Consider the following 19,295-nt stretch of genomic DNA (forward strand, 5'->3'; position numbering starts at 1 on the left):
CGCGGGAACGGAGTCTCCCCCCATCGACCACTGCTCAGCCCCCGTCAGTCAACACTCCGGGTGCCACTCCATGGGCCTCTCCCTCCCCCTGCCCCTCAGGGGAGGGCGTGAGCTCACCCCTCAGCGAGGGCACAGATCGGTGCTGCCCACATCCTGTGGGTGGGGGCCGTTAGCACGTGGGCAGTCCCTACCAGGAACGGGCCAGCCAAGACCTGTACCCATACAGGAAATGGAAGTGGCTACAGTGTCCTTGTTCGCCCACACCCTGCCCTCTGCCTTCAATTCCGGCCCCCCGGCCCCCATGGGTCAATCTCACTGCTCTGGTCTGTAATTGCCTTGGAAGCAGCTGGCCCCAGCCCGTCAGGAGCCGGGACTCTGGACGAGTGTGATGGCGTGGGCAGGGTGGTGCTGTTGGGCAGGACGGAAGAGGTGACACCAGTTCTACACCCGGTTACTCCAGCCCCCACTGCATGGGGCACGTCTCCCGGGCCTAGAACAGCCATGGGCCCGGGTGCTAGCGGGGAGCCAGGTGCGAGCCAGGCGTGGCCAGCGCATGACTATAGGTGCCACGATGCGGAGCGGTGCTGGGCCCAGAACAAGAGGGAGGAAGCTGGCGTCCTCACCCCATTTCCCGGTTTGTCCGAAGGCCTGGTGCTGGGCAGAGCAGGTTTCCAGGTGGCCCAAGTGTGAGGTTTTAGCTGCCGACGGTCAGGGTGGGGGCTCGGCTCTGCTGGCAGATGGCCCCTCACACTGGAACAGCCCCAATGCGCCCGGCTACACCAGGCAGCTTCTCCTGCGTCCCCGTGAGGTCCCGGGTGGTTCTGCGGCAGAGCTGCGAGGCGAGCGTGGGCGCAAACAGGAGGCTGAGCATGTCCCATCAGCGGCATTCAAGGCCATGCAGTTAAGGCAGCCTCGCCCAGGGTGTGAACGGTTTACAAAGGGGACTGGACTGGGCGAGGAGAGCTAGTGTCTCCCCCTTCATCAGCTACAGGCGCTGCTCACCGGCTCCAGCACCCCCCTTCACTGGAGGCCCCTGCTGGGACTGGCAGAGGATGGGTCACTGCTGTCCCAGCTCTAGGGCCAAGTTCTGAGGTGCCTGGATTGTGTTCTGCCACTCCCCCCCCCCCACCTCACACACATTTAGAGCAGCTGCAGGGCTGCTCCAACTTGTGACATCAGTGCCAGGCCCCGGGGCTGTTCCGACTCCACACCCCAGCCCTCCTTTCTGTCCTCTGCTCCCACAATGCACCATTCTGCCATGACACCAAAGCCCCAGCTGGAGTTCTGAGGGGGAGAAGCCGTGTTTTTAAAAACCTACCAGCCAAGCTCAGGGGGAACCATCTTCAGTGGAGGCACCTGAACATGGGTAGGCAAACCTGAAATCTCTTCTAGCCCATGGGGGGGGGGGGGGGGGTGGGGTATTGGCAGAGGGGCTGCACTAGGCCAGTTTTATCCATACAATACACAGGACCCAGGCCAAGCGTGCACACTGCAACCGTCCATATCCCATCAACCTCCAAGGAGGAAGAACGGGCTGCCAGCAACAGCAAGGACTGCCAGGAGGAAGACAAGGCAATCCCGGAAAACAAGAGGAAATGGAGTGGGGTCCCTGGATTAACTGCACCGAGATGAAGGGTGCTTCACCACCACACTCATTTCAGACTTTCCTCTTGGTGTATGTTGTGAGTAACGCTCTGCACAGGAGCAAGCAGAAGGTTCCAACCAGAAACAAATCACTCTTGGCAAATGAGAAAACAGGGATATTGCTGCCAAATCAAATCAGTTTCTTTAATCGTATCTGGCCCTCCGCCTAGATTACCTGTCCGTCCACTCATTACACACAGGGGTGTGCAAACACTCATTCAGGCATTACACCACCACAGAATGACAAAGCACTTCTACAAAAGGCTTCCTGCTCCTGGCACACGACGCCAGCATATCGGTGCCAACCAAACGGAGATCCAGGAAACTCCAGGCAAACAAAAGGGATGTGCTGACATCAGCATGCCCTTGAAGTATTTTAAAGACCATTCACGACAGATCCAGAGCAGTCGCTGTGTTTTTAAAGTTAGACTAACACTGGGTAGTCCTGTGGCACCTTAGAGGCTAACATGTCTAGATGGATGTGAGCAAAACCCACATCTTCAGAGAGGAGTGAGTGGACACTCAAGTTCATCTCATCTGAAGAAGTGGGCTTTGCCCACGAAAGCTCAGGATACTACATATTTGTTAGTCTATTAGGTGCCACGCGACTACCTGTTAACAATAGTTGGTATTATTAATGTGGGTGCTAGAGGGCAGCATTTATAAGAACAGCCATACTGGGTCAGACCAAAGGTCCATGAATTTATCTAGTTCTCTTTTAAACCCTGTTATAATCTTAGCCTTCACAACCTCCTCAGGCAAGGAGTTCCACAGGTTGACTGTGCGCTGTGTGAAGAACTTCCTTTTGTTTTAAACCTGCTGCCCATTAGTTTCATTTGGTGGCCCCTAGTTCTTATATTATGGGAACAAGTAAATAAGGAAAAGTTATTCACTTTCTCCAACCACTCATGATTTTATAGACCTCTGTCCTAACCCCCCTCAGTCTCCTCTTTTCCAAGATGAAAAGTCCCAGTCTCTTTAATCTCTCCTCATACGGGGACCCGTTCCCAACCCCTCAGCATTTTAGTTGCCCTTCTCTGAACCTTTTCTAATTCGCTTTAGATGGGGTCTCCCTGACTATTCCAGGAAATGGAGTGATCCTGTCACTAGCCTTGACAGACCCAACACAGAGAGAATTGTGGGGCTTGGTTCTGGCACCCACACCCTCCGTGCTGCCATGCCAGTATTCACACGCTTTTGGTCAACTCTGCCCCATGGATGAATTGTCCCGCCCTCCCAAGGCAGAATCGACTCCTCAGCTGGCGACTTTTCTTTTCCTTTTTTTAATCTAGTTACATTGAGAAGGGTAAGAGAAGGGAAATACTAGTGAGCACATCATTCACATAGGACTGTCGGACCGCACAGGAGCTGAAGAGGTTTCCGAAGTCCAGTCCCCTGCACTCAGGGCAGGACTAAACAAAACAGGATTAATCAAACGATATATGTCGTGCTTTAAGGGCAGGAGACTAAAACGGAATTAATAGCGACGCCCCGTCTCCGAGGAAATTAGTGATATCTGAACAGCAGGCAATATTTTGAGTCTAACTTTCAAGATGAGCAGCATGAACCACAGCAGCTCCTTGTCACGGCCAAAAAAAAAAAAAAAACACACACACAAGATACAACTTGGCACATTTTTAAACATGTAAGGGATGTTTTTGGTTTTAGTGATCACCTTGTCGTCTAGAATGCAGACCCTTTGCCTCTGCATGGGAAGCTTAATTTCATTTTTCAGAAGAACACGAAGTGAGCAAACCAACATACATACCACTAAGGCTTTGCAAAAGGGGGGAAAAAAGAATTTATTCCAGTGTTGAGTTAAAACAGCGTGAAAAAGCCAGACCTTTAACAATGGCTAAACTTGTGCAAACACATTAAGAATCCAGGCTTTCTGGTCACTAAGCAGTCACTTGAATGTAAGAACAGATTTAACGATTACTACATGTATACTGTACAAAACCGTGGCAGAATCTGAGACAAGCAGAATTAATAGGGTCCCGAAATGATTCCATTGACAAAGGACTGATACCCAAGTATGACTAATACAATACATTTTTTTACTACAATTCTATTTCCATAAGTGACTAAAATGTCAATTCTCCTTAACGCAATAGGGAAAATACACAAGCCAGAGGATTCTTCCCTAATAAACCATCTGTACTAAAAAGTAGAATATATTCCCATCGTGATGTACAGGACTTCAGCCGAGCAAATCCTATTTGCAGTGCAGTACTTTCAGCTCCTCCACTGCACAGCACTAGAGAAGACTGTGGCTCTTCACAGCCTACAATGATTTTAGCCCCACAACACCCCCCTGAGGTAGGTAAGTGTTATACCCATTTTACAAGGAAAGAGGCACAGTAGTTCTGTGACTTGGTTGAGGTCACACACAAGCAAGGAGTGGGCAGGGCCAGGAACAGAATTTCTACTTCCCTGACACGGAGCCCACTGCTCGAGCCACTCAGAACAGGTTTCATTTACGTTGCGTAGAATAAAGCCCCAGGCATCAAGATGAGGGATTGTAGCCTTCAATTACTAAATTCAGAAAGGATATCACACACTCCCGAAGTAGAGAGCATCTAGAGGGAAAGTGATTATGGAATTAAAAACATGGAGTTTTGAATTCTGAGAAATGAGTATGGAGTAGTTTAGGGAGATTTTTGGTGTTGAGACTGGAGAAGTATAAAATCAGAGTTAACTGTGGCACAGTGCTTTCTGTATCGTCAATCAGAAAAAGGAGTTCACAGTGCACTTTTGATATGCTGCAGCACTTAGAACAGTCCATGGTACCATATATATACGTCAGCAAACACACATACATGTACTGACAGATTATGCTTCAAGAATGAGATCAAATTGAGCACTGGAGTTGCTCCACATGCCTGACTGTCTAAATTCCAATAGGTATTCTTTGGACAAGGACAATATGGGAAAAGCCATTTTCTCTTTCAGTTTACATGGAAACATTTAACCTGGAAACCATAATAAAACAATACTTGTGCAAATTTAGCTAAATCCAAAATAAAATGCACAACAAAGTTGGGTCATGAAAGTTTACAGAACTTAAATATTTATTTTTAAACCCCAAAACATTGAAATAAGCTACATCTATGAACAGATTTACAGGGCTAACGACTACATCAGCTATAGGAGCACTACAATTTGCATCTGTGTTGCAGTTATTTTGTAAAGCCTCAGATCAACTGTATATACAACTTTTGCTGCTTTTACACTTATAAAAATATTTATTTAATCCATAACATTATTGTTTTCAAAACTATTTCCAGACTTTTTTCTCAGATATAAATTCTAATTGAGTTTCAGTTACATAGCAGATGAAAGTTTTAAACAGAGATATTTATTTAAAATTAAAATAAGGAGCTAAAAGTAATTTTTACAGTGTAGGCACCATTGAAAATAATTGTCCTTGGCATGTCTAACCACCATCTCTCAACAAGTGTCCTTTATATAAAAACGATGTAATGGCAACTTTTGACTAAAAATGCAGGATTTGTTTGCACACCATTACTTTTCAATATTTGGCAGATATATTTCAGGTTCTTTAAAATGACGTTTGTGCAAAAACAAAATGTGCAGGAACCATAAAATAAACACATCCAGCCTTTATCAAAAATAAATTTACAACAACAGTTCCACAGCTAAGTACTGAAATACAATCCCAGTTCAAAACTTCAGCATAATATACATACTGGGTTGAAAAGAAAAAGGATCTTACCCATCTAGCAGTACCATAAATATATCATTGAAAGCAATTGTATACTTTTACCTACTTTATGAAAAAAATCACTCTGTACTGCACAGAACTACTTTTTTGTGAAAGAATATCTATAACTCAATTATTTGCATATTGACTGGTAAATACATATTTAAAATACACTTTCAGAAAAGTATAAACAAATGATGTTGACGTACTGCATTTAAGTACTTTCAGAACAGAAGTGTATAAATATTTTACAGGAAAACATCACCACCACACAAAACGCTGGTGTTCTACCGATACCTGCATGTGAGGTATGTGTCACATGTCACCTGACTTCTCTCTGGTTCTCTCCCACCCAACCATACAATGCGCTGTTTTTATATTCAAAAGAAAATGTTAAATTAAATTGGACTTCGATTTCTGTCCATTATTGCCAAAAGCCGCCCCCCACCCCGCAAGTGTATTGCTTTACATTTCCTACCATGATGAATAGATTTAATTACTACTTCTAAATCTGTTCTAAAAGGTAACATCTACTGTACATCAGGTTATACCTGCTGCTACATATCACCTGCAAACTACTGACATATTGCTCTCAAATATGTATAATCATAGAGCTGCCTAAAATGCTGTACCAATTTAGAAGTCTAAGAGATATTGTCGCAGGTTTAGTTTTAGGGTATGATAAAACGATGGTGATCCAAGCAGGTGCTACAGCCACATCCTACCCATTACATTACATATTTTGAATGCGTGAGAAAAGGCTATTTCTGAAGCTTGTTAGTGATTTACAAAAGTTTAACTGATGAATACAAAAGACCTGTACGTTCCCATCGATGTCCAGTAACAAAATAGAATCCACACATACTGTACTTGCACTTCCTATTAACTAAAGTAATGGCCACATCTAAAAGCAAAACGGCACCTCAACATGTATCTGATTCAACAGGTGAAACTACAATATTAAAAGTTGTTCTTTACAAAATAATTTCCTGAAAATATAAAACCATATACACCATCACAAAATAGTTAAGTAGGTTCTTTCAAATCCTTGATCATCATCATCATCATCATGTTGCAAAGATCCAAAAGGCACAAGGAGCTCATGAGCTAAGCACTGCCAAGCTTGAAGTAGTTTTGGTGGGTTTCACTGGGTCCATATGAAACAGCAGTCGCTTATCGGAAGTTTCTTAGGATGAGTCATTAACAGAAAACCTGAGCATAAAAATACACAAGAATTATATTCACTTTATTCCAACTTGGTATGCAGCACATGAATTCATCACACTTCAGTGTATAAAGCTACTACACAAGTGCATTAATCTTAACTCAACAGTGTTGGCTTACAACCTGACTGCCTACACATATGAAAGAAAACAAAGCCAAGGGGCAGTGTTTGACACAAGACCCTTGAAATAATTAATATGAAGGGAATTTTCTTTTATTTATTTTTTGAAGTAGTCAAAGGTTTATTTGCTCCCCTCTTTAGGTTTATCAAAGTCTCTAACAACAGGAACTGTCTACATTAAAACTGCAGGGTAAATTAAGAACAAAGAATTGTTTTTCCATTCACTTTGCATTTATAGGAACCCAAAGTGCTACTTATAACTACAAAAGCTAAAATGTTTTCTACACAGACGTGTTCAAATCAATTCTCCCTTTATTTTGCCACTGCTGCTCATGCTGAGCAGACTCTCCAAACACGGGTGGCACCATTGATCGCTGTGAGGCGGCTTGCAGAGAGGTGCTTGGCAGAGAAAGGGAATAAACAGCACATTTTTACTGCAGCCTAGAGATTGTCTCTCATGCAATGCATCTAACAAGTTACATAAAACAGGACAGGACCACACACTTGAGCCAGCTTCTATGATTCCACCTTAAACAATGTCTGTTAAAACACAGTAGCTATTGTAACATGCAGATGCTACTGCCTATTAGGTTACCTTACCCCCCCCCCCCCAAAAAAAAATCAGTGGGGACATAACACCTTCACAGGGTCCTCAGGTTACAATGTCCCTCTAATCTTTTTCATTTACATGCGGAATAATTGTATGTGCATGTCTGAATGTGCACCACCAGCAGAAACACAAACACAGCTACGAGCGCTCTGCTAATCAGCTGGGGAGCACTTAGAATCTCTCCTGAGCAGCTGCACAAGTGCCCAGCTTACAGGGAATGCTGGGTTCAGACATCTCTTTTCTTGCTATTCTGAACATGTCTGGGCAAGGGAAAAACTGCTGAAAGTCACCAGTTCTTGTCTGGTACTTGCATTCCCCGGGAAGATTTTTTTGTAGCTTGACCAACCACCACCCAGTCACAAGCATGCAAGAGAGGCACACTGCTGCCCCTGAATTGCATCCAGCTTCACCAGGTTGATTAGGAGAGTGAGCCAAACTGATTCCGTGACTAGCACACCCCCAACAGCCAGCACAAATGGCCCATCCCTCCCTTGAGGGGCACCCACTGGGATACAAGTTTCTCCAGCTCACAGGGCAGAAGGCTTGGGGAGGCGGAAGGCCTTCAAAAAAAAAATCTTACTTCTGAAATTTCTCCATAAGTTTCTTCACCATCTTATCTGTGATCCCTGGACATGTAGATTCTGCCATAGTGATGCTCTTCTCAAGCTCTTCAATTGCTTTCTTCCTGCTAGCATTATTGATGTCCTGCTGTTTAAGCTGAGAGAGACCAACCCATATGTACATTAAAGATTTCTAAAATGCTTGAGCAAATTTCAAAGGGATCTTTGAATCAACCACTCACCTCAGCAAACACAGGTGTGATTATCATAGTTAAGCAACTCAAGGTTTTCACAAGGTCTTGATCCTAAAAGTTAGCAAGCATATACTGAAATATTAGCAATCTTTCAGGCTGGCATCATCATTTTTAAAAAGACTTCATATTTAATAGGACCTCTGCAATACATCACAAAAACGTACCTTACTTCAACAAACCTAATGTGGTTTGGAAATAAACACTGGATTACATTTCTGAAGCAACGCCCCTGCACATGATGATTGTCAGATTGAGTTCATGACAATGTTTGTCTATAGATATCTTAACTGTAAAGAATTACATAGAATCATACACATCTTTATGACTAAGTCAAGAAATCCATAGTCACTGGATTTCACCATTAATCAATCCGGGGTTTGACTTGTTTTGTGTTGTCTTATGAAAAATAAAATTAAGAATGGGAGCCAAAAGTCAACGGGGTTACTAAACATTACATTCTTTACAACAACTTCAAATCAGCACTAACAATAACGAGCTATTCAGACTGTGCATACCGTTCCATTCTGCAGTTTGTGTGTGTCTGGCTTCTTTCGAACTGTAGTAAAACTCCATTCGGGATGAGAATAATTCTCCTTGTTGCTGGACTCCCTAAAGAAAATTATAATACCTTCTACAGCACTAGTGGTCAAACACACAAAGTAACCCAGCATAGGTCATGAGCATGCAAATGAAAGTGCATCTCTCTTGAACCTTTATTAAATAAATAAAGCAAACTTTGAGAACTCTCCCCCCCAACACCATGTTTCTCTCTCATGATGTAACTCAAACGGCAAGCTTTGTGGGACCAGGCGTTGCTCTGCGTGGCCCAGTGAATGTGGGCAGTGCTTCACAGTTTGAGACCATGAGCTGATGTGCAGGAAACGGAAGCTTACAGACATTGCAGAGGTGAGGGCCGTGCAGGTCTCAGCCACAGCGCAATTCTGGCCCACCAAACCGTGTGGTACTTTGGCAGCAAGAGCAAAGTGTACACAAGGGGCTAGACTCATTCGACGATGCTCTTGGTTGCAGATAAAAATGCAAGTACACAAGCAAGTCCCATTCATTATAGGCTCCAGTTTGGAAGCAGAATTCCATGCAAGGCTGCTGCTAGTGCAAGAGCGAGTGTGGGGTGGCCAAACCTCCTGACCCTCTGAGCCACATACAGCACAAGATCTGGGGCATACCTGCCAGGGTTCAGGGGGTCAGCCCCACAGGAGGTACCTGCTGAGGACTGGGGGTTCAGTAGAAGCCTTGAGACCCCCCTGCAAGGCCGAAAATGAGGGGGTGCGCTCTGCAAGCTGCTATGTAACAATAAAAGACAGTTTGCCCCCCCGCCCCCCGATCTAGAGAATGGTTCTAGCACAGACCAAGAGCGGTGGGTTGTAACACAAAACACGGGTCACCCACAACTGCATTCAGAGTTGTCAGAGAAGCCACTTACGAGTCGGAACCATCGGAATCCGTTTCATCACTGCTGTGCCCTTCTGCCTTCCATCTCTTAAACCTATCAATAAGTTCTGTCAGGTAGGAAGTCTTCTTGGCATTTTTCAGAATGAATTTGTGCTTCAAGAGTTCCTTTGCAGTGGGGCGCTACAACAAATACGACGATAGTTACGTTGACCCTGCATCACCATGTTGTGATTGGAAATGCTATTTCAAAATAATTGACATTTCTAACCCTCTAAGAACACGATAGCTTCACACCTCAGCTACAGAATTTTATCCAATGGTGATTTCTGCATTCAATAAGGTACCTTGACAAAACTGACTGGTACTTCTCCTATTCATGGAGGTTTGCAATCCAGAGTAAGCTGGATAAATATAAAATATTTGTAATGTAAATCTCGCGGAACCCTTACTTTCGCTTTGTGGAACCCATGAGTTCCTCGGAGCACCAACTGGGAAACACTGGATTACGCTATTTCTTTCTCTGCTAGAGGAAGCTGTCTCTGCAGCTCATCACTATTTCTCTTTAGTCATCTCAACATCCTCAGATGAGGAGGAGGAGGAGGATGTCTAAGTAGTGCCAATGGAAAAGCATAAAAAGCTGTAGACTCATGTTACCTTCACAATCGGATGAAGTGACAGAGTAAAGCGCGGGGCGGCTTATGGAGTTTTACCTTTTATTTTTTTAAACTAGGGTGAAGGTCGGCCAACTTCAGTTCCCAGCCCAGCAGGGCAAACTGCAGGTGCACCAGGACATTTTATGTAGCTGGAGCATAGGCAGGCACGGAGCCCCTCAGCTCCCTTTGACTGCTGTCCGCTGTTCCCAGCCAATGGGAGCCGCAGGAAGTGGCACGAGCTAAGGGATGTGGCCACTTCCTGCCACTCCTGTTGTCCAAAAAGCAAATCACAGACACCAGGAGCTGCAGAACTTCATGCCCGCAGATGCTCCAAGTAAACAAAACGTCCCAAGCTGCCAGCGGCTTACACTGACGAACTGCAACTGGAAGTTTGCAAATTGCCAATATGGAATCGGCTTACGTACGCATCACTGCAATTTTAACACCTTTTTTTAAACTTGGGGGAGGTCAGCTTATGAATGAATGGGCTTATGATAGAGTATATACGGTACTCCCTCTCTCAGAGAAAGAGCTATGCAGCTATTAAGAGACTCGGAGAAGAAATACTCACAAATGTTGGGTCCTTATTCAGACACGCATCAATAAATTCTTTGAAAGGTTTGCTGAATTCTCCTAAAAGAGTTGGAGGATTGTTTTTTGGAATAAGAAAGAGAACTCTCATTGGATGCATGTCCGAGTTGGGTGGCTCTCCTTTGGCGAGTTCAATAGCAGTGATCCCCAATGACCAAATGTCAGCCTGGGAGGGGGTGAAAAAGAATTATTTTATTCCCGCTGAATACAAAGCCAACCACGAGGTGCCACAGTTTATTTGAATTTCATACTAGAGGAAACAAAAAAAGTTTGGTAAAAATTCCTGACAGCACAATAATTACACAGACTGTATTAAACAGGCTCTTAGTACACACGTTATACAGTGTTAACGTAGCATAAAAGTGATGAATATAAAACCCACAAGTGTTGGGAAATTTTTGGGTCAGGGGCTATTGACCCAAATCAGTCGGGGGTTGCACAAGTGAGAAGCAAAACAAAAACCACACACCACACTTCACTGACCTGGGTCCCCAAGTCAGGAGGAGAACACACCCCTCACAGATGTGGCCCCCAAGTGAGAAACAGAAAAAACAGACATTTCCTTCACTCCCTGCACGCTTTACCTCAGAGGTGCGGAGGGGAGTAGGCAGGGAGGCTCAGGGCTTAATCCAGCCCTGGAGGAACTCTCCTAGGGGTTTGAGGTTAGCAGATTGAGGGGACCCCTTGGGTTCTCCCCAGCACCATCCCTGTAGTGCAGGGGGGAGGCAGAGGTCTGGTGCAGAGGTCTGAGACCCGCTGAGAGTCAGGACTGAACCCTGCTGCAGCTCTACAATTTAAATTGGAGCCAGGCTGCCTGTGCGCCTGGCTCCTACTGCATTTAAACTGCAGAGCCGCAGTGGGGGTTGCTCCTGGACTCTGCCTCCCCTTATCATGGTAGTCAAAAGATATTGTATCGACTACAGGATTAGTCAATTACCCACTTCTAACATCCTTATTCCATGCATCAGCCATTCTGCTGTGATATTAAATCTGAATATAAAAACTAGTTTATACGTTTCAGCAACAGAAAATCAACAAGGGGCCCCACTGCAATTTTGAGCAGGGGGAGCTGTAAAATAATCTATGGAGACCAGATTTATTGAATTATATCCTCTGTCATTTTGAGGGGTTACTTCAGTCTAGCAACCAAAGCATTTCTACCTGTATTGATCTGGTAACAAAATGTAACCTTTTGATAGAAGCCTTGACATTTTCCTAGGAAAAGAATTGTAGTCCACTGCAGATTTCTTACCCTCTGAGTTCATATTGCATACTTATGTCTCTTGTTATTCAAATCGGGACAAAACTGAAACCATTCTCCTGGCCACTCTTATCCATAATATTTATATTAAAAACTGCCTTTTGGCAACAAAACAGCAACATCCACTCTGCAATGCAACTGTTAGGAAAAATTTCCACCCTTACTAGAGACTTCCTTGCCCCCCTCCACCTTTATTGTCAACAACGAGCCAGTGTGGACTTTGCTGTTAGAACGGACTTCCACCAGTATCCCACAATGCCTGCCCTTATGGCTGTGCTCAGTGATTATGATCTCTGCTGCCCTGTAGGCATGCGCCCCTCCCTTTTCAAAGATCCAGGAAGTCTCTGACAGCTGAGTGAGCTGCTCTGTTTGGGGAGCAAACAAAGAACAAGTCATTGCAATGCTCCTGTTCTGCCCTGCTAGGAACATAGTGGCAGGTTATCAATACCATAGAACAATGGTTTTCAACCTGTGGGTGATACATATGGGCCAGACTGGCCCCAACTATACTCCACACCAGCCTCCTCCCCCCATTCAGCGTGGCTCCAGCCCCACCAAGGCTAGGGCCATGCCACTAGTGCTCCCAGGGCCGGGGAAAGCTAGGGCCACCCTCCCTCTCTGCGCTCTTAATATTTTGAAAAAAAAAGGCTGAAAACCACTTCCCTAAGGAGATGCTTTTAAAAATGTTTATAAACTATTTTATGTTTCTGCTTACATATTAACTCCAGAATGTCCTGGGCACAGTGATATAGACACAGAACCACAAATAGAGACAGAAGAGCTCTATGTAATCTAATCAGTACACATGGATATATACTCGCACCCTGCAAAGAATGCAATACTGTGAGAAACCAATGGGAGCAGTAAATTCTCAGTCACCATTATTTACTTTGCTCCTTTTCAAAAGCAGGTTCCCTCCTGGTCTCTCTTTTTTTTTTTTTTTTTAATCTTTAAAAATTTTCCCTTTTGATGGCAATAGCAATAACAGAGCAAGAAATGAAACAAAAACATCTTGACACCTTGACAGCATCCTAGGGGCATTTGCACCAAAGAAATTAATATAAAACGACAGTTTCAAACTCACTTGTGGCTTTTCATGACACCTACTAGAGCACTCGCACTTTGGCAGAGGTAGAATTGAGTTTACTTGGAGATCTGCTTCTGAGAATATTATTTAAGTTAGTCACTGGCAAACTTACATACCTGTGTATGTCTATCACTGATGCTACAACAAATGTGAATTAAGTGCTTACACAAATACTTGTGATTCTGGTGTGTGGAAATAAAATTGAAGTCAGTCAAGTAACTATTGCAGTTCTATAGTAAAGTATAAATGAATAAACTATTTGTAATGTACATAAATTCAAATCTCTCTGTAGCTTAAAGTACACTTTACTGGGACCAACTTGGCCAGAAAGCCAAAGTCAAGCTCCTTTCTTCTGAAGCTGCAGTTATAAGAGAACCATTCATATGATACTTACTTTTGAGTCATAAGCCGACTGCTGAATAACTTCAGGAGCCATCCAAAATGGTGTGCCTACAAAGGTATTCCTCTTAATCTGTGTATCTGTCAGCTGCCCAGCAACCCCAAAATCGGCAAGTTTAACATCTCCTTGCTCTGACAACAAGACATTGGCAGCTAAGGGGTGGAGAGAGAGAGAGAGGGAGAGGTGAAGTAAAATGTAGTTTATCACACTGCTACAATCACTGTAAAGGGCATTATTAAATGAGCTTTATGCACCTTTTATATCCCTGTGAATTTTCTTCTCCGAGTGTAGGTAGTCTAGACCTTTCAAGATCTCCTTTAGCATAGTAGCAATCTGGAATTCATCAAATGGACCAGCCCGCAGCTTTAGAGGGAAACAGTACAATTAAAACAACATCCCTACCTTATGTCTAATCCTTGCCTTAAAGTGAGGTTCCAGTACATTTGAAACTTATCTTTTTTGCTATAAAAAGTTTCTTATAACAGAGCACAAAATGAAAAGATTCACTCTACCTGTAGATTCACAATACTTTCCTCAAAGAAACAGCTACGGCAGATGTGGATACTAGCACTTTTAGTAAAGCTCTCAGGGATTACTGCTATACAACTTGAAGGATGTTTGAAAGGTAATATGCACAGTATATAAGCCTCTCCCCACCAAACCATGCATTACATGGAAAACAAGAGTTTAATGCAAAAATCCATGGTTTCTGCAGCACTTCAGTGCGCCAGACCAGAAATTCTGCACCCAAGCAGAGAAACTGAGGTTCTACCTTTTTCAATTCACTTAAACACGAACAACTAATATACACTTGACATTGATATTCAATTCCACTAATTTCATTGTCCCAATATTTTTAATCTGTTGCAGTGGGGGGGTTTTAATTTACATTTCAACCTTATCATAGAAAAGGTTGTAAAGAGTAAGTGGAGATTTTGCCAGCTGGGAAACGGAGAAGCTGTTTCATGATTTTTGCAAATTCCACAAACAAACAAATCCATTTACACTGGGTTCACACTTTTGAAAGGCTTCTCTCACAATGACAAGGGCTAAAAGTGCCTTTTGATTAATTAAGTACTAAACACATAAGTACATAGAGAAGTCATTCCAGCACTCTTGACAATTGTTCACTGACACTTTCACTATGCTTTTTTGTTGTATTTGTTTGGGTTTGTTTGTGTGTGAGTTATTGCCTCAAAATTCCAATAAACAAGTTTAAATGAAGTCACAGGGGCCTCTTGTGAAAAGCAAAAACACATTCAGTTTGTAAGGAACATCTGAAAAAAAAAATTTGTGGAACTACAGAATTGGTCCTTAAATTCCTGTACCAAGAAGCAAAAGTACTGAGGCTCTATTCTCTTCCAGGAAAGGGTAGGCCTTCTAAGTCACAGATGCGGTACAGCTCTGAGGAGGAAACCACACGTTGCCACACAGAGGATTACGCTCTTCTAGCACCTTCTAAGCAGCATCTTTTATGAATGCTACATCTATCTTAAGACAAAGGCACTTCTGATGTTTAAATTTAAACTGCTCAAAACTGAAAACCCAACTCAGTTTTACCATTAAATATTAACTATACCCTGTGTGCACACAACATTTCCTGAGACCCACTCCCAAAGCAAACAGTTTATGTACTGACACGCAATACATACACTCCTTTGAAAAATGGAAGAATATTTTTTCCTAATAAAACCACTCTTTATAATTACACGACAAGTTAGGAAAACGTCCACAATTTCACAACATTTCGAGACAGTGAAATAACAAACCTTAAATCAAACTCATTGAGTAGGAAAAGTTGTTTAGCATAACCATTGCATGACTAGCATGCAGCAGGACTAAAACAACATTAACTACCCCCAGAGTACAAACTTCGTAAGATACACACACGCACAACGGAATAAACAAAACCTGACTGCTCGAACAGACAGAGTGGATATGAACACAAAGATGACCATGAACAGCCACCATCTAAATAATCTTTAATTCAGACACATTTTTCTCCATTAACACGCCACTCTGGAATTTAGATGACAATAGATTACTTTTTCCAAGAGGGACTGCACTCTTCAAGTATTATTATGTTCTTCTGCTTAATAAGAAAAATAGTTTAAGTGCTACTTGAAGAAACCAACACTAAATTACAATACTTACAAGGTCTAAAGCTGATCCTCCACCCAAGTATTCCATTATTATCCATAACTTTGTGCCCTATAAATAAAGAAATATGGTGTGAAACTATGCACATAAAATGGTTTAACCATTGCAAAGAATAATTTTTACTGCACTGAAAAACAGTACCTTAAAATAAATTATCATATTAACATGTTGTACTTAAATAACATCACCCTCCCCACATGCAACAATCAAGTAACTACAAAGTCTCAGAGGGGGTGCTTGTTAGTCTGTAGCTGCAAAACCAACAAGGAGTCCTGTGGCACCTTAGAGACTAACAGATTTAGTAGGGCATAAGCTTTTGTGGATAAAACCCACTTCAATTCATCTGATGAAGGGGAAATTACAGAGGCAGGGTGTGTGTATACACCCCCCCCCCCCCCCCGAAAAAGTGACTTATCAAGTGTAGGAACTGTGCTAATGAGGCTAATCAAGTCACATCCACCCTGGCTTGATTAGCAATGTGGTTTAAATAAACAGGAAAACACTTAGTGACTTATGACAATAAAAGGACCGCACATTTTTTTCCAACACATCTACTTCAATACATTTCATTTAAGCATCACTTGGGTCAAAAACCACACACGGAATTGTAAGGATTGGGCATTTTTGCAACTCTGACATTGTTACTCTTACTCAGATTAGATTCAAGCAACGTGGGTTTGGTATACATTCAGTCAGTGCCCTGTATGACTAAGCCCATTCCACAGAAGCTGAGAGATTGAGCCAGCCCTGGAAAACGCTTGCAAACAGCAACAAGAGCTGGAGGAAGCTGCCAAATGCAGGTACCAGGAAGATACATACTAAATGGCAGCTTCAGAGGATCCAGTCATCTACAAAGCAAATGGGACCACAAAGCCTTCTGTGCTCCAATTTGTGGGGTCAGGTTTGGCCCAAATAAGATCTCTTAATCCTCAGCAGCTAAACATTATTGGTGCCATTTGAAACAGGCTCAACTAGAAAAAAAATATTCTTGTGCATTACGTGGCTACTGCTGCATGGCCTTCAAACAGAGACACACCAGTTGCTAAATAAGGCTGTGTCTACGCTACACCACTTTTAGCGACTGTGTAAATACTGTTTGTCCCGCTAGGAGCAAGCACTGTTTACACCCAATTACCAGGGCAGAAAGCTCTCGAAGAAGAGCACATCTCTTCCTACATGTCTCGATTAGGGATCTAATAGCGTAGTCAATTAACCGATTAGCAAAAGCTTCATAGAATCATAGAATCATAGAATAATAGGACTGGAAGGGACCTCGAGAGGTCATCGAGTCCAGCCCCCCGCCCTCAAGGCAGGATCAAGCTCCGTCTACACCATCCCTGACAGATGTCTATCTAACCTGTTCTTAAATATCTCCAGAGAGGGAGATTCCACCACCTCCCTTGGCAATTTATTCCAATATTTGACCACCCTGACAGTTAGGAATTTTTTCCTAATGTCCAATCTAAACCTCCCCTGCTGCACTTTAAGCCCATTACTCCTTGTCCTGTCCTCAGAAACCAAGAGGAACAAATTTTCGCCTTCCTCCTTGTGACACCCTTTTAGATATTTGAAAACCGCTGTCATGTCCCCCCTTAATCTTCTTTTTTCCAAACTAAACAAGCCCAGTTCATGAAGCCTGGCTTCATAGGTCATGTTCTCTAGACCTTTAATCATTCTTGTCGCTCTTCTCTGTACCCTTTCCAATTTCTCCACATCTTTCTTGAAATGTGGCGCCCAGAACTGGACACAGTACTCCAGCTGAGGCCTAACTAGTGCAGAGTAGAGCGGCAGAATGACTTCACAAGTTTTGCTTACAACACACCTGTTGATACAACCTAGAATCATATTTGCTTTTTTTGCAACAGCATCACACTGTTGACTCATATTCAACTTGTGGTCCACTATGACCCCTAGATCCCTTTCCGCCATGCTCCTTCCTAGACAGTCGCTTCCCATCTTGTATGTATGGAACTGATTGTTCCTTCCTAAGTGGAGCACTTTGCATTTCTCTTTATTAAACCTCATCCTGTTTACCTCTGACCATTTCTCTAACTTGCTAAGGTCATTTTGAATTATGTCCCTATCCTCCAAAGAAGTTGCAACCCCACCCAGTTTGGTATCATCTGCAAACTTAATAAGAGTACTCTCTATCCCAATATCTACATCATTGATGAAGATATTGAATAGTACGGGTCCCAAAACAGACCCTTGAGGAACTCCACTTGTTATCCCTTTCCAGCAGGATTTAGAACCGTTAACAACAACTCTCTGACTACGGTTATCCAGCCAATTATGCACCCACCTTATCGTGGCCCTATCTAAGTTATATTTGCCTAGTTTATCAATAAGAATATCATGCGAGACCGTATCAAATGCCTTACTAAAGTCTAGGTATATGACATCCACCGCTTCTCCCTTATCCACAAGGCTCGTTATCTTATCAAAGAAAGCTATCAGATTAGTTTGGCATGACTTGTTCTTCACAAACCCATGCTGGCTATTCCCTATCACTTTATTACTTTCCAAGTGTTTGCATACGATTTCCTTAATTACCTGCTCCATTATCTTCCCTGGGACAGACGTTAAACTGACCGGTCTATAATTTCCTGGGTTGTTCTTATTCCCCTTTTTATAGATGGGCACAATATTTGCCCTTTTCCAGTCTTCTGGAATCTCCCCTGTCTGCCATGATTTTTCAAAGATCATAGCTAAAGGCTCAGATACCTCCTCTATCAGCTCCTTGAGTATCCTGGGATGCATTTCATCAGGACCTGGTGACTTGCTGACATCTAACTTTCCTAAGTGATTTTTAACTTGTTCTTTGTGTATCCTATCTTCTAAACTTACCCTCTCTCTGCTTGTATTCACTACGTTAGGCACACCTCCACACTTCTCGGTGAAGACCGAAACAAAGAAGTCATTGAGCATCTCCGCCATTTCCAAGTTCCCTGTTACTGCTTCTCCCTCCTCGCTAAGCAGTGGGCCTACCCTGTCCTTGGTCTTCCTCTTGCTTTTAATGTATTTATAAAAGGTCTTCTTGTTTCCCTTTATGCCTGTAGCTAGTTTGATCTCATTTTGTGCCTTTGCCTTTCTAATCTTGCCCCTGCATTCGCGTGTTGCTTGCCTATATTCATCCTTTGTTAGTTGTCCTAGTTTCCATTTTTTATATGACTCCTTTTTTATTTTGAGATCATGCAAGATCTCCTTGTTAAGCCAAGCTGGTCTTTTGCCATATTTTCTATCTTTCCTACACAGCGGAATTGTTTGCTTTTGGGCCCTTAACAACGTCCCTTTGAAATACTTCCAACTCTCCTCAGTTGTTTTTCCCTTCAGTCTTGCTTCCCATGGGACCTTACCTACAAGTTCTCTGAGCTTATCAAAATCTGCCTTCCTGAAATCCATAACCTCAATTGTGCTGGTCTCCCTTCTACCTTTCCTTAAGATCATGAACTCTATTATTTCGTGATCACTGTCCCCTATACTGTCTTCCACTTTCAAGTTCTCAACTAGTTCCTCCCTATTTGTTAAAACCAAATCCAGAACAGCTTCTCCTCTGGTAGCTTTTTCAACCTTCTGAAACAGAAAGTTGTCTCCAA

At 43.1% G+C, this 19,295-nt stretch overlaps 1 protein-coding gene across 2 annotated transcripts in view; it reads right to left on the reverse strand.

Annotated features, from left to right (window-relative positions):
* Window positions 1–4,688: 4,688 nt before the first annotated feature.
* STK26 (serine/threonine kinase 26) overlaps window positions 4,689–19,295 on the reverse strand; it is a 58,487-nt gene continuing 43,880 nt past the window's right edge. For both annotated transcript variants that reach the window (XM_075941152.1, XM_006135315.4), the window contains exons 3-11: window positions 15,694–15,750; window positions 13,794–13,902; window positions 13,534–13,691; window positions 10,772–10,957; window positions 9,579–9,727; window positions 8,653–8,746; window positions 8,126–8,188; window positions 7,904–8,040; window positions 4,689–6,580 (exon numbers count right to left, since the gene is read on the reverse strand). In XM_075941152.1, the coding sequence (XP_075797267.1) occupies window positions 6,556–6,580; window positions 7,904–8,040; window positions 8,126–8,188; window positions 8,653–8,746; window positions 9,579–9,727; window positions 10,772–10,957; window positions 13,534–13,691; window positions 13,794–13,902; window positions 15,694–15,750 (978 nt within the window). In that variant the 3' untranslated portion in view covers window positions 4,689–6,555. The remainder of the gene's footprint in view (window positions 6,581–7,903; window positions 8,041–8,125; window positions 8,189–8,652; window positions 8,747–9,578; window positions 9,728–10,771; window positions 10,958–13,533; window positions 13,692–13,793; window positions 13,903–15,693; window positions 15,751–19,295) is intronic.

The sequence above is a fragment of the Pelodiscus sinensis genome, chromosome 13, assembly GCF_049634645.1.
Source record: "Pelodiscus sinensis isolate JC-2024 chromosome 13, ASM4963464v1, whole genome shotgun sequence".
NCBI classification, from domain to species: Eukaryota; Metazoa; Chordata; order Testudines; family Trionychidae; genus Pelodiscus; species Pelodiscus sinensis.